The sequence below is a fragment of the Brassica oleracea genome, chromosome C2, assembly GCF_000695525.1.
Source record: "Brassica oleracea var. oleracea cultivar TO1000 chromosome C2, BOL, whole genome shotgun sequence".
Lineage (NCBI taxonomy): Eukaryota > Viridiplantae > Streptophyta > Magnoliopsida > Brassicales > Brassicaceae > Brassica > Brassica oleracea.
The window spans coordinates 37,123,366-37,139,576 of record NC_027749.1 but is presented as its reverse complement, the minus strand read 5'-3'; the positions used below and the strand labels follow the sequence as shown (position 1 = coordinate 37,139,576).

Here is a 16,211-nt window from a genome sequence, read left to right as displayed (position 1 = left end):
TAAACTCTTGGGTAAACCCTAAACCCTTGGATAAATCCTAAACTCTATATAAAAAACACTAAACACTAAAACCCTAAAACCTAAACCCTTGAGTGTTTTAGTGTTTAGTGATTTTGATTTAGAGTTTTGGATTTATCCAAGGGTTTAGGGTTTACCCAAGGGTTTGGGGTTTAGGATTTAGGGTTTGGGGATTAGGATTTAGGGTTTATTATTTTGCTGACGACGTTAAAAATATTTTTTTTTGTAATTACTACTATTTTTTATTTATTTATTTTTACCTTTTATTTTTAAAAACATAATATAATTTGACAATATTTTGTTTCTTTTTTTAAAAGATATCGAATATGAAATAACACAATCCTATTGGTTGGTGAATCTTAGGGGGTGAACCCAAGAATCTCCTATATATTAATTGAGAATCATTTAAAAAGTTATAACCTTAAGTTTGTACTAATTAAAAAGAAACCCTGATTAGGTGTCATTTAATTAGGATGACAATTTAGCTTGCGTGACAGCTTAAGAATCAATTGAAAAAAATGTTGGTCCAAATCCAATTACTAGGGAAGATTATATTAACTCAAAAGATAACAAGTGTGTATTTTTTCCTTAAATAAAAACTATGGAATTATCTAATATGATTAACATATATATGACAATTAATGACTATGAATAATAAAGATTTGATAATAATTTTTGCGTCCTTCTTCATTTTTGTTTAATTTTATATTATTAAAAAAATAAACAATCAGATTAACCATATAATAAAAAAATTAGATTTTTTCTTATATGTATATTTTGAATTTTTTAAAATGACTTTTAATTACAAAAATGAGAAAACTTTATATTTTAAATTTCTTAAAATGATTTTAAATTACAATAATGAAGAAACCTTATATGTTATTTTTTTATATGTTAGATTTTTTTTTATATGTTATATTTTAAATTTTTTTAAAACGATTTTAAATTACAAAACTGTAAGTTTTTCTTAAGCATACGACTAAAAGTATTAAAATGACATGTATCAATTCAATGGTTGATCTGAAACATTTCAAAACCATATGGAAAATACAGGTCAAAATAATTTAATTGTGAAAACTGTATTGTTCATTTTTTCAAAAATGTCTTCGGTGGAACAAAATAATATTTTTGTGTTATAATTTGTTTAACGTACATTCCAATCAACCCATGATATATTAATTATAGTTTAGTTTCACAATTTTTAATAAAAATTGATCCGGTTCCATCGAAAAGAAATTATATAATAAAAACAAAAAATATTGTATATGTATAAATAAAATGATCAAATATATAAAAAAATTATCGATAATATATACAAATAAACTCACCATGCGCAAAGCGTATGTCTTATCCTAGTAAGTCTTAATTCTTAACCCTCAACTAGATTTTGGACCCGCGCGCCCGCGCAGGTGTATGTTCTAAATGATTATATGTTAAAAATTAATGTTACAGTTTCATAGTTATAGGTTTTGAGAGTGATGTATTTTGTTCACCATGTTTAGTGTCCACATAGAAATTACGATGATGTATAGATTTTTTGGAACAACTTTTCTTTTTTATTAGTAACATGAACATTATTTAGTCAAAATATTTGAGTATTAAGTTTGCCAATTGTGTATGTTTTATAAAATTATACTATAACCTTTGTGATTTAAAGTATATATTAAAGTAATAATTATAGAGTTTTTAAACAGTAATAATCTAAACCAATGAAAAGATACCAAAAAAACCAAAAACTACATGATTCTGGTAATTAAATTTTGCAAGCCCAATATGATATATTTAATTGGCCAGTTTGTAATCATTTTAAAAATGCTACATCATATTGAACAAAAATATCTTGACCTTGGCCCAATCTCGAAGCCGATATTGTTTTTTTTCGCGAAACAAACAGAAATAATTTTGCCTTTGACGACTTTTTTCATTCCAACAGAAAAAAATGTTTCTCTTTCATCTCTTTTTGTCGGTGCCGTCCGTCCGTTCTTGTTTCTGTCGCGATCTTTTAAACGGGTGAAGATAGATTAGGAAGTTTCCACTGGAAGGATGAGTGAGGATAGATCCATTGATTACTACTGCAGATGTTGGCATCAAGGTTTGGGATTCTCGATTTAGGTTCAGTTTGTTTATTTTAGATTTGGTTTTATCAAATCTGGATTCTGTGTTGTGATTTTCTTAAACATCATCTAAGGTATGGAATACGAAGAAAATTCGATCGGATAGACAGAGGCTGTGCCCCGTTTAATCCTGAAGTAGAAACCTTGAAAACGATACATGTGTGTTCTTTTGCAAGAGTCCTGGATTTTGTTTCCCTAACAATAAAACAGTTGTAATATTCGTTCAGAATATTAAAACATGAACATGTTATAACTTTCAAACAAACAGAAGAATTTAATTACCCACTGGTCTGCTAAAACCATTTCAAACGTATCTCCAAAAGATGTTGTCCACCTCCAAGAATGCAAACACTTGACTTGCACTCGCCAATGATTCTTAAAAGGCCGCAGTTTTGTGAGAGGATGAAAAGTAGTTATTGGGGGTGATTGGTAGAGGCTGTGGCTTTCTGTTTTTTGCTCTAAGATTTAAGCTCTAGATTTTTAGCTCTAGTTTTAATTTATTTTGTTGTAGAAACTTTTCAGAGCACTGTATAAAATCTCTAGAAAAAGTGTTTTTTAAAGCTAACATATTTCTTTTTATAATGTTTTGGCTTTAGATTCATCAAACACTTGACTTGCACTCGCCAATGATTCTTAAAAGGCTGCAGTTTTGTGAGAGGATGAAAAGTAGTTATTGTAGACATTTTAAGAAGAGATGCTTTGAGTGCTATGGTTTTAACGTTATTGGGGAAGAGTTGCATATATGTATTTAAGAAAGGGTAAAAATTAGGTATACACGCCATATAATTATTAAAGATTTTGTTAGTTGTGATTATTTAGGATTATATATGTGGAATATTCAAGTCGATTTTTTCCCAATTTGATTAGGTTGTTAGAAAGTTAATTTATTGAAAGGAATATACGCTTTAAATGATTCGATTTTAACTAGATTTGCAAGAATATAAACCAAAAAAAAATATTTAGCTATCTATGTGAATGATCTAATATTGTGATTGTTAAGAAGATTTGCTTAAATATAGGAATATATTTTAGGAAAAAAATAAATGATTACATTGAATTTTGAACAAAACCATTTATACGATTTGTTTTGATTTGATATTGAGATTGTTAAGAAGATTTGCTTAAATGTAGGAATAGATTTTGGAAGGTCATGTATTCTAGGAAATTAATAAATGATTAGTTTGAATTTTGAACAATTCCTATGTTCATATATGAGCAAAACCTTCTTCACCCGCCAAAATCATACCACAAAACTAAACTAAACCAACCTTACTTGGGTGTTAAGGGGAGTGAATTGTTTTGATGTATAAGTTTTTAATATATATAAATCATGAAATAAATTATAATCAAAAGAAAAAAATTTCAAAATTTCTTAATCAAGTACATCGAATTGAATCTATCTAATATGCTCGTTTTGGTTCTCCTGAGGAAACCGGAGATGTTATAACAATGGAATGTGATGTACAGGAAGAGGAACGAAAGAAGTTTCACAAGCAGCATATAATAAGTTTACACGTTGTGTTTTATTAATAATGCTAAATGTTCTGTTTTATTCATTATACAGAAGTTAATGTAGCTACCGAAGATTAAGTGGTTTGTGATGGTGTTGTAGATCTAATTTATTGGACCAATCGTGTGTGTCCGGTTTAATTTAAATGCAAAACTTTGTGTTTAATATCAGTGGCATGAGAAGGTAATTTTTGTGAAAAAGTTAGGGTTAAGTACAAAATATACTCCCCTTTTAATAGATTAGATAAACCTAGCATTTGTAGTGATTTACTTTATTTCCTCGTTAAAAGCCTATATAAGCCTCCAACTCAAAATGTTAAAATATTATGTCAATAAGAAGAAACGGTAAAAGTTTTTTTCTTTTCAAAATGATCGTTTACGCGTGCTCGTTTCTGTTATGTGTACATTTTCTTGTACAAAAAAAAAAATCTGTTATTCAATCAAATCTTATATCTGATCTTAAAAATATTAATTAACTAGTGGTTAGCCCGCCCTACGGGCTGGGTGAGTTTATACTAAAACTATTTTTATATTTTAATTTTATAAATTGTTTTGAAATTTTACTTTAAATTAAAATAACAAATATAAAAAAAATTAATCGTAAAACCACACTTACTCCTACATCTCTTTCGGTGGTCTGGTCTGGTTGCAGAGTCTCATCTCTAGTTAAGCCAGAAACCAAGGTTGGCATGTTTGCACCATATGTTTATATTCGTGTTTTAGTTTTAGTTATGAATTTTTTTTTCTTAAAAGTTAAAGCCATCAACATTTCTGTCGATATAGACTATGATAATTCGTATATGTAACAGTTGTATAATGTTATATCATATGTGTGTTGTTGATAATAATATATTACTTTTTTGTGCCTCTGCGCTTACATTTCCTTAGTTGCATCCTAAAAGCCATATTTTCCTTTGCTTTGGCTGGTAATGGGTTGAGGAATTGTTTAATTATTTTTGAAAATCATGTCTGTTGCCCTTTAAAATGAATCATGCATTTCTTCCACAACTTGTGGATATAGCAAACATAAGTCGTAATTTATGTTCTCGCTAAATCATTCATCAAAACTTTGATTAGAATCTCTAAATGTAAGTAGCATTCTAGCGGGTTAAGGTTTGACTAATTTACGAAAAGTTAAGGTGATGAGATCAGAAGGCTCATTCTTCACTTCTTTATCAAGTCAAGAATTGTTCTACATTTGCTTACAACCAAGTGAACACCCAAGAAAACAATTAATATTGGTGATAAGCAAATATCTTGTAGACTAAGAAGTATCAGAAAATTCGAAATGAAGCGAAAATACCAAAGAAGACACCATACTAACATTGTTGAAGAACCTACGGTACAGAGGTTGAAGAAATTACAGCAATTAACATTGTCACGGTGACCTTTAATATAGGGGAGGCTTATAATCTGACATTGTGATTTTCCTGGTTTAATATTTCATATGGCTCAAGTAGAGAAGAAATTCTCAAATAGCTAGCGTGATTAAGTAAAAGGTAAAACCCATATCTTCATATAATGACGATAACGAAAATAACGACAACAACCATATCAATTGTTTTTTAGAAAAAGTCATAGTGCAAGTAAATCTATACTAATAAGCTGTTGGTAGCTGCCAAACATGAACAACTCCGTAAGTATTGGGTTAATGGTGGCTGTTATTTGAACTAACTTCACATGGTCTCTGAAGCAGTGGCAATGGTCGCGTCTGAACATTTGAAATGGAGGTTGATAGTATCGATTGAGATTATATCACTGCAGAGATGACCAAAACCAGTGTCAAGGATTTGATTGCCTTCACCACAACAGAACTCACTTGATTAAACACCAGCTGTTTTTCATCAAACCAGTACGTTTCCAAGGAATCTCCAAGGAATGAGATTCCTTTTTGTTCTTCCAAAGTTCCAAGAACTATGAGCTTCCATTGGATTTATCACTTCTCCATAGATCACCTCACCTAAGACATAAATTAAGCGAAGACTATTCTTTTGTTAAAGAGAATTAAACGTAGACAAAATGAATAACACATAACTTTGTTATTAGACTCTATGTGGTGTATGCAAAATGTACCTTTTTACTATTTTTTAGACTTTTGTGATGGGTCAAATTTCAATAAGAACATAGAAAGAATCTAATAATCAAAAGAAAATTTCAAAAATTGATATCATCAATCAATTAAAATCTTATATAACTAAATGAAGTCATATGGAGTCTAATTTAGAAGTTAATTAGATAACGAACTTACGAAGAGCTATTAAGGTAGAGATTCAAGGCAATAAATCTCAGAAATAGGAAACAATTATTCTGCTTCATTGCCTCTTCAGCAAACTTTTGATCAGCACTGATGCAGTTCCGCATTAGAGTTTGACGAAGTTTTCTTAAATCATTTGAGATAGTTGATCAAGCTTTAAGGACAACAAATTGACAAGGGTATTGAGTGCTGCTGTAAAACTACATTCATATACAATTTTCACCAGGAGAAGAGTGGTTAAAAGACAGATTAAAAGCAAAAACTTAACCTGATCCGAGGTGGCAGCTATTTCGTGAATGCTCCTTTCAAGTTGCATATAAGAAACTGGCTGACAAGATCAAACATTCCAAAATTCGTTAAACTACATTGAATAAGAAGAATAACACATAAGCATAGCATGTTCTTCTTACCACTACACTTCTATATTTTCTGATAACATAGAACAATAACACATAAAATATCCAGTTTCTCCTATTAATTATTCAAGAATATAAGCAGAGAGAATGTAAAGCAACACCAGTTTCTCCTCTGTGGTATGATGTTGGCCGTAATAGGACAAAGTGCAGCTTTGGGAACATACATAGTATGGATCTGCATCAAAGCGTCTGTCTTAGATTCCTTCCTCCCAGCGTCGTCTTCGTAGACATAGGAAGGTGCACATGCGAGACTACCTCTGCAGCTGCAGGAGATGGGTTAGACGCCCTGAAAGAGACTGATGGAGAAGTTAATTGTAGCTGCAAGAGGAAAATACCAAAATTTAAGAACTCACAAATATTTATTTGTTTTGTTTTGTTTAAGCCCAAGGGCGTCTAGTTCGCTAATATCTTGCTGGTTAAGCTCCTACGTCAGATCTTGTATCTTCTCGGCGGCAACGTTTCACATTTCAGTTTCATTACTGCCCAAAAAACAAACAGAATTCAAAAACCAACAGCGAAAAAAGATATGGATATGATTTGAAATGAGGAATCTTTTTGAGTAAATGAACATACACACCTACCACCAATTAAAACCTTTCTTCAGAAGCTGATGCGCTCTTGAGACCGAGTCCATTGTTGTGGTGGATTTTTTCGATTTCATCGCCATCGCCTGATGTGGTTGTATGAACGTCTGTACTCTGTAGAATGTACGTGAAGCGATGATACAGAAAAGAGATTTATATAAGGAGAAAACATAGGGGGACGGAACGTAAACATCTTACCAGGTCAAAAGAGTTAAAAAGAGAATTTAATAGAATAATAATGACTTAACTACAAAGAAAGAAGAGTTAAAAAAAAAAAAAAAAAAGAAGAGTTGCAGAGTCGTCTGAATTTCCGAAGAAGGGGAATGGGAAAAGTCAGGCTACAGCTGGATGATGCCAATTTTTCTGTGAGCTAGGTATGGTCCGTATGGACCAATTGTTATAAATTATTAACTCATATGAGATCAAGCCCGCGAAATAAACAAACACAAATGGCCCAAATAAAAAGAAAGCTTGTTTACCTTACGTAAAAGAGAGGACAGGTGGCGGATTTTGCCTTATGCTCTAATAGTGACGTGGCACAAGGGGGTGAGAGAAAACTCTTCTTTATTATATAAGATATATTCAGTCAACTTATATTCCACAGAAATATGCTACTACTTACCGAGAACCATTCGGACGTATTAAATCCATAGATTGTTAGAAAAATCAAATCGTAAGAAATTTTAAACGGATTTATGGCAGTTAATTTTTTTTGGGTATTTGTGAAAACTTTCTAACAATTTTCTGACGAAATTAGAAAACCCGTTACCACCAAGTATTTTCATTCATATGAAATGGTTATATATAAAACATACCAAATGGTTATTTTCGGTTAGGCTTTAGTTTATTTTTTCTATTTTTGGTTCCAGAAATTTAAGATCCGATCAGATATTTAAGAAATTTGGTTCATATGAAATGGTTATATATAAAACATACCAAATGGTTATTTTCGGTTAGGCTTTATTTTGTTTATTGTATTTTTGGTTCCATAAATATAAGATCCGATAGGATATTTAAGAAATTCGGTTCGGTTTTAGTTTCTTTCTCCGATTAGGTACAGTTGAGTTTTTTGGTTCCGGTTAATTGTGTTCATTCTCTTAAAAAATTATCGTTAATGAACGGAACGAGTAATATTTTACATTTTTTATTTCTTAAATGCATTTCTCTCATACCGTTACTTTTTGCGTTCTTCATTTCAAAATGGATTCCTTATAATTGGTATATTAACTAATTTCCATAGATATCAAGATTCACAAATATACTGCAAATATACATATTCCTAAAACATCGAATAATATGTTATGGAAACATTCCCAAACTTCACTTATATAACTTTACCATTATAGAATCGTTTAAACCAAACAGAGTTGATCGTCAATGGCATCACCATCACATAGATATTTTGCCATCATAGCTCTTTTCGCAGTCTCCCTCAAGTTTTGTTATAGCCAAAATGTCACAATAGATGACAGTGGCTGGGGCTACGCCGGTGTTACTTGGTACGGTGAAGCTGGCGGCGCCGGTAGCACCGGTACGTATTACTATATATTCTTTATATACTTTAACAGTATATATATATATATATGTAACTTATTTTTCTTTTTTGAATAATTTGATTATGTTACTTTACTTTCGGATAGGAGGAGCTTGTGGATATGGTTTTGCAGTTGCCAATCCACCGTTGTACGCGATGGTTTCAGCTGGAGGTCCTTCCCTGTTCAACAATGGAAAAGGATGCGGAACATGTTACCAGGTAGGTTGGTATTGATCTTAATAATCTTTTAACATAAAGATCTATGTATTAAAATAAACTATACCATGATCCGCGCGACTGCGGGAATATTTAATTTGTGTTTGTATTTAATGATATATTTGTTAATGTAGTCATATTTGTAAGTGTAAATATTATATTTGTACTTAATTTTATATTATAGCATTTTAACCTAAAATGTATCACTAATATTAGGTATTATATAATAACATTTATGTAATAAGATTCATGTCTAAGATATATAGCTAACAAATTTTTTAAATAAAAAATACAAAAAATAGACAATTGTGAATTAGCATGCTATTTATAAATGAATCATTAGCTATAATATTTTTAAGAAAATAAAATGATTGTTAAATTGCTATCAAAGTTGGAAAATATACAAATTAATATTTAAATTTGTAAGAAAATAAAATATAATATAAATTTGATGTAATTGATAAGAAAATATAAATGAGTTTAAATTTGTGTACATTTAAACCACGACCTTGTGGATGTTTGCTTTTATTTTTGTAAATAAATATTTATTTTGTCTAAGTGATAATATGTATTTTAAAATTTTACCTGTGTTAAATAATTATTTAATAACATTTATAAGCATAATAATTTTATAGTTTATATTTTTTTAATTTGTAATTTTCTTTTAATAGATTAGATATATTCAATAAAGTGATGACCTTTTCAATTTATCTGTTTCTTTATATGTATTTTATTTTGGTTCGTAAATCAGACTCAGACTAGATTCGGTTTTAAAGGAATCACTTAGCATACATGCAAGTCTGAATGTCATAGTGGTACAAATATTTGTAAATATGTAAAAACAGGTTTGTGTGTTCTTATTAGGTTGTGTGCTTGGAGAATCCAGCGTGTTCGATGAGACCAATAAGGGTGACGATAACAGACGAGTGTCCAGGTGGTCCTTGCGCCTCTGAACCAGCCCACTTTGACCTTAGTGGAAAAGCCATTGGTGCCTTAGCCAGACATGGCCAAGCCGATCAACTTCGAGCTGCTGGTGTTCTACGTGTTGTTTATAGACGGTACGTACAAACGTAATGATGTTGTTGTTTGTTTCACCAGTGTTTCACTAAGCAAATTACAAAAACAAAAAGAAGCTTATTTCAGTTTTATAAGGATAAAAACATACAACTTATATTTGATTATTATTATTTTTTTGCTAAAATTTGTATATTTTATTTTTTTCTTTATTGTGTTTCAGTGTTCCGTGTTCATATAGAGAGAGTTCATATCGTTGGTCTACGATAGCTCTCCATATTGACGCCGGGGCAAATCCATACTACATTGCATTTGTTGTGGAGTACGAAAATGGCGACGGAGATTTGGCCTCCGTTGAGATTCAACCGGCCGGTGGAAGTTTTATCCCCATGCAAGAAATGAGGTCCGCCGTGTGGAAGTTAAACTCCGGCAGCGCTCTGATAGGCCCGTTCAACATTAGACTTACTTCCGGTGAAACTGATAAAGTAATTGTCGCTCAGGCTGTTATTCCAGTGAATTGGAGAGCTGATGAGACTTATCGGTCGATCGTCAACTTTTAGAGTTTTTTACTTTTTAGAGTTATTTTTACTTTTTGTTCTCATTCATTGTTCTCGCTAGTATTCATATCAGCGCTCATCTTATTTTTTTGGCTATTATTTTCTTTATCAAATAATGGCCTTGCAATAAGATTTTTTTTATTTTTTTGGCAGTTAGTTCATCAAGAGAATTGGTACTAAAATTTGTTTATCTATCAATATGATTCATCAATAAAGAGAGCCATGAAAACAAATCAAGAAGATTGCTACTAATAAAAATGTCCATTTTTACTCATACCTCAGATTTTTGCAACATCTGGTAACTAGGGGGGAGGAGGTTATTGGGAGATAAATTTGTATAGAGTTTATAAATTTTAATAGATTTTCAAATTTATGTGGATTAGGAAAATATATACACATTGACTTACGAAATTTGATCATAATTTTTATCTATTTCTACTTCATGAATTTATATTATTTATTTTTTATAATTCATTTTTTAAATTAAATATATTCCATTTTTACTCATACCTCAGATTTTTGCAACATCTGGTAACTAGGGGGGAGGAGGTTATTGGGAGATAAATTTGTATAGAGTTTATAAATTTTAATAGATTTTCAAATTTATGTGGATTAGGAAAATATATAAACATTGACTTACGAAATTTGATCATAATTTTTCTAGATTTCTACTTCATGAATTTATATTATTTATTTTTCAAATTCATTTTGTAAATTAAATATATGGTATCTGGTAACTAGGGGGGAGGAGGTTATTGGGAGATAAATTTGTATAGAGTTTATAAATTTTAATAGATTTTCAAATTTATGTGGATTAGGAAAATATATACATATTGACTTACAAAATTTGATCATAGCTTTTCTAGATTTCTACATCATGAATTTATATTACTTATTTTTATAATTCATTTTGTAAATTAAATATATTGTTGAGAAATTTAAAATATATCGTTTAGGATTTTTAAAATAAACAAATAATACTTAAAATTTAAACTAAATCTTTTAAAAATAGTTTCAAAAAGAATTCAAATTTCAAAATAAACTTTCTAGGAAAAAATGGCAAAAATGTTCCGAAAAATTTGAAAATGTGAAAAACAAATTGACAACAAAATTTGAAAAATTATATAAAGTTTGAATTCAAATACGTATGATTCGAAAACTATATAGTTTTTTATTATTTATTTAATGATAAACAATAAAATATAATTATACATTAAAAAGTTAATTATATAAAATGTAATGATTATAATTTTGGACGTACAATTTGGGTTGAAGGGGCACAAGATATTTGGCAAAAAATGATTATTTTGTATTCAAGATTTTTCTATCACATAGATTTTATAAATCTCATGTATACGCATGATATTTTGAAAATTATGTCTTATGAGTAAAAAATGGAGAGGATTCATCTCCAAATAACACTAGATTTAGTTATAATTAAAGAATCAATAACAACTAAAAAAATTGAATAACAAGAGATTTAATACATTTTAAAAATTCTCAAACTAATAATAAAGAATTTTACAAAGATTGTTAAAATCAATGAACCAATAACAATATAATCTCAAAATTTCCAAAGTTGATGAGAATTCGTTTGTCAATAACCTCCTAAATTAATATACTATATATGGGCTCATATAATATCGAGAAAATTATAAGTAGAATTACTATTTATGTTTATAATTACACGTGGAGTCACTTTCCAGTTAAGGCATGCTTTTTTATTATGTTCTTTGTCATTTATGTCCTCTAAAACTTAACTCTCTAAAGCTAATCTCTCTCTCAACTCTAGTTTCTCCTCAAATTAAAAACGTGCTCAAACTCTCTCATAACTCAAACTCAATTTATCGTCAACAAAAATCGCCATTGCCTTTTTCTCCTTACAGTCCTTTTTTTGGTTTTCTCTTCTATTTTCCCTCATTCGTCCGATCAATATCACCACCGCAAGCGCCACCGTTCGTCCAATCAAATCTCACCTCCGTTCGCCCGATCAAATCTCACCACCACCCCAACCCCAATGTCCAAAATCTCATGGCGAACCACAATCAGATCACCACAGCATGGACCACCGTTCGTCCTCGTCATCTTACAAAGCCAATTAATCATCTAAGTGGCACAAGCACCACCACAAGCCTATTACTGACATTGTCGTCGTCTGCTCGTGCTCCCCCATCGTGTCTTCTTGTGCTCCCCCATTGTTTTCAACTCAGGTCGTCATCCTATTCACTGCTGTGAAGCAGCCCCAATCAAAGCTCCAAGCCACCATCAAGCACCGTCCAAGTCGGCTCCTCTGTCTCCGTTCTCTACTCTCACATGTGTATGCTTCTTCACACCGGATTTAGCCTCGCAACCGTCAGTTCATTCAACCGTCGCTTCGAGCTCAAGATCGTTTTGGCTGCCGTATTCGTCGTCAATTCAGTTGCATAGGGAAAGGTCGAGCAACAATGTTCAAGTTCCTTATTTTTACACATATGGTCCTTTAAGCTTCAGATATCTGCAATTTGACCCCAAAATTCTTTAATTTTCTTATAGATCCTGTTGATTTCACCCCAAACTTTCAATTATGCACTCTAGCCCTAGCAACAATCATCCTATCAACAAAACGAATATCCACACTTTCAATGTCCATAAAAATAACTAATAAATTAACATATTAAAATTATATAAAATATCAAAGAATACATATATGGATATCAAAATAAAAAAACAAAAAATAAACTTTTTCATATATTATATATGTCTTTACATATTAGAAGAACAATGGTAAGATGCATGATTAGGAATATGAGAAGCTTGTCCTACGAAAACCCATCCACAAATATTGATATATGAAACATCATCCACAAACTTTGTAAGATTTGAAACTTTGTCCACGAAACCCATGTCTCTCAATAATGATGACTTGAGATTATTTGAGCTTGTTCATGGTGTATTGTTAGGATTGATGTAGATTGCAATTCCTAATGTTTAAATATCCAAAAGAACATGTCCACGCGAACATATACGCATGAACCTATCCACCCAATCCACTTTTTCCTTAATCTTACATTTGAAAAAAAAAAAGTACCTATGTCTCAAATGTAAGATTAAGGAAAAAGTGGATTGGGTGGATAGGTTCATGCGTATATGTTCGCGTGGACATGTTCTTTTGGATATTTAAACATTAGGAATTGCAATCTACATCAATCCTAACAATACACCATGAACAAGCTCAAATAATCTCAAGTCATCATTATTTGATTGCTTCTTTATATGCAACTTGTTGTAAATGATTAGTGTACCTTTGATGATCTTCATCTATAAAAGAACATAAGAAAAAGATAAATGAAGCTCGTGTTACAATAACGTTAAAATTTCTACCAGTACTACAAGGGCAATATGCTCAATGCTGAAGCTATCCACATCAGTAAAAATAATCAACCAATCACATGTCTCTATTTTGACACTTTACATCTTCTTTGTTTATGGCCCATTTGAGATCCATGTTAGGTTTTGTGTCCCAACGAAACCCACGTTTTTTTCCTTGTCAATCGTCTCTGGCGATTCATGTCCATAGCCATCTCAAAATCCACTAACAAACAAAAAATTTAATGTATCATAAAAGGTAATGTTTCTTTTTTTTTTTTTTTTTTAGGGTAATGTTTCTTTACGCAACGCAATACGCAATAAGTTAATTTTTCATGTTTCTTTACACAATCAGTCACAGTGTGTCGGAGGAACACTATTCCTGAAAATGAGATCCATTGTGGACAAAAATGCCATATGTGTTTGCCAATGGATAATTTTGTTTGGTTAAGAAAGTGTGTAGTTATTAGATAGTTTGGTTTGTGGCTAGGTACTTTAGTTTAGTTATGGGAGTAATTATGGTAGGTGTATAGGAAGATGAATTTTTTAGTGGCTATTGGATTTATAAAGGGAAAGAAGCTTTCTTGAGGAGAGATGTTTTAGGAGAGAAAATGAGATACGGACATGAAAACAATAGCCAATAGTCACTAAAAAAATATATTTTCTCTTTGGATTTATAAAGGGAAAGAAGTTTTTTAGTTATTTTATATTTTATGTTATTATTGTTTCTATTGCTCTACCTTATGTATTTTTTTTATCTAAAAGTTTAAGATATGTAAAACAAATATAATTTTTACGATAAATTATATATATATATAATTCTCTACCTTTTAACATCATTTTTCACATATATATATTAACATTTATAAAAAAAAAGTGTGGACATGGACCTCAAGATAGTTTTAACTCCACCTCAAGATGGTTTTAACTCAACATCCTTTTCCGACTTTTATTATTTCTTGCAGCTTCGAAAGAAGAAAATTTACAATGATAGAAACGAAAAGATTGTATCCATGGATCATTTGGTTCCTATGAAAAAACATGAATGTGATTTGTTTCAATGTGATTATGCAGAAAGCAACAGAGGAAACTGAATTGGTTCATGGCTCAGTTGACAAAGAGAAAGAGAATGAGGAGACAAGTCAAGAAATTTAATTATATAATTAAGAAATGGAATCCGCCACCCGCAAATGGGTTCAAACGTAACATTGGAGCGGATTGGGATAAGTCTTTGCAATCAAATGGGATTGCATGGGTTCTAAGAGATTATGACAAAACATTCTTGATGCATAGGTAGACGAGCTTTCTACTACAGTTCTTTGTTGCATGAATTAAAAATTCTTCCGTTTTCATCTATTAAATAAGAGTGAATTATTTGAAAAATATATTTGAAGTTATCAAGTTGCAAATATTTAATTACAGAGATCTGATTATAAGTTAGTAAAGGTAAAAATGAATAAAAATTCGAATTTGAATAACTGTTCCTAAGGGGCCCGACGAATTTTGAATTGTAATTAGAGGTTTTTTTATTGATTGGTTTATAACATTGTGATATTTTACATGATTAAATGGACCGATTCTATAACAATTAGAGGATGATAAAATTAACAAAGATTGGGATTCCTTATTTCTATTTATACGAATAGTTCCGTGATTTTGTCTAAGCGATTGTTGAAGAATGCCAGCCTTGGGAGAAAGCGAATAAAACGGATTCACGGAATCTGCAGAGATCAATCCCGAATCCGGCGGATTATTCCTTTTTCTTATATACGAAATATGGGATTTCACTAAGCCAATTCTTATGAAATCTCGAATCAAACCCTTTGTACTTACTTCAACAACGAAAGCGCGGACCTCCTCGAGGGAAGAATTTTTGTTGTCTTGGTCCCAATTCAAGACTAAACAAGTGCGAACCAATTGAATACTTGTGTCAGAAATTCCTCGAGTTGGTTTACCATTTCCATAAAGGATATAGTTGAAAACTCGAAGTTGAATATTATCCTTTTCCCGAAAGAGATCTTGTGGGAAGTGATCATTTTGAACTAAAAGAAAACTTTTTGGTGGAATAGTAACGCTATGTATAGTATCTTCGCTCTCAATAATTACAGACAAGTCTATATAATATAGAAAGGCAGGATGCCCGTGTAGGATGAACCAAATCCTCATTAGTCATAACGTAAATAGGGTGATTTTTTCTGTTAATGATCATTGTCATGTTGGTCTTTTAACTCGTCCCATGAGATATCCTTCGTTTAAGTTCCAGATTATAGAGATATGAAAGAACTGGCATGCTTGAAATGTTGAAGAGTAGTGAATGAAGAAAAATCAGCCAATAGAGAGTCTGATCTCATTGCACAGAGCGTAACAAAGGAGAGATGAATTCAATCTTTGATTGCCTTTCATGTATGCATATAAGAGGTCTTTGATTATGATCATTTTGAACTAAAAGAAAACTTTTTGGTGGAATAGTAACGCTATGTATAGTATCTTCGCTCTCAATAATTACAGACAAGTCAATATAATATAGAAAGGCAGGATGCCCGTGTAGGATGAACCAAATCCTCATTAGTCATAACTTAAATAGGGTGATTTTTTCTGTTAATGATCAATGTCATGTTGGTCTTTTAACTCGTCCCATGAGATATCCTTT

General features: G+C 31.0%; 1 protein-coding gene across 1 annotated transcript; it reads left to right on the top strand.

Moving 5' to 3' along the window:
* Positions 1-8,272: 8,272 nt before the first annotated feature.
* On the top strand, positions 8,273-10,219 carry LOC106326554 (expansin-B4-like). Its single transcript, XM_013764504.1, has 4 exons — positions 8,273-8,426; positions 8,536-8,648; positions 9,510-9,703; positions 9,883-10,219. The coding sequence occupies exons 1-4, from the start codon at positions 8,273-8,275 to the stop codon at positions 10,217-10,219; spliced, it is 798 nt and encodes a 265-aa protein (XP_013619958.1).
* The last annotated feature ends 5,992 nt before the right edge of the window (positions 10,220-16,211 follow it).

Coding starts and splice junctions, on each gene's coding strand:
- LOC106326554 (XM_013764504.1), top strand. CDS start 8,273: ATGGCATCACCATCACATAGATATTTTGCCATCATAGCTCTTTTCGCA. Junction 8,649..9,509: donor GATGCGGAACATGTTACCAG/GTAGGTTGGTAT, acceptor TGTTCTTATTAG/GTTGTGTGCTTGGAGAATCC. Junction 9,704..9,882: donor CTACGTGTTGTTTATAGACG/GTACGTACAAAC, acceptor ATTGTGTTTCAG/TGTTCCGTGTTCATATAGAG.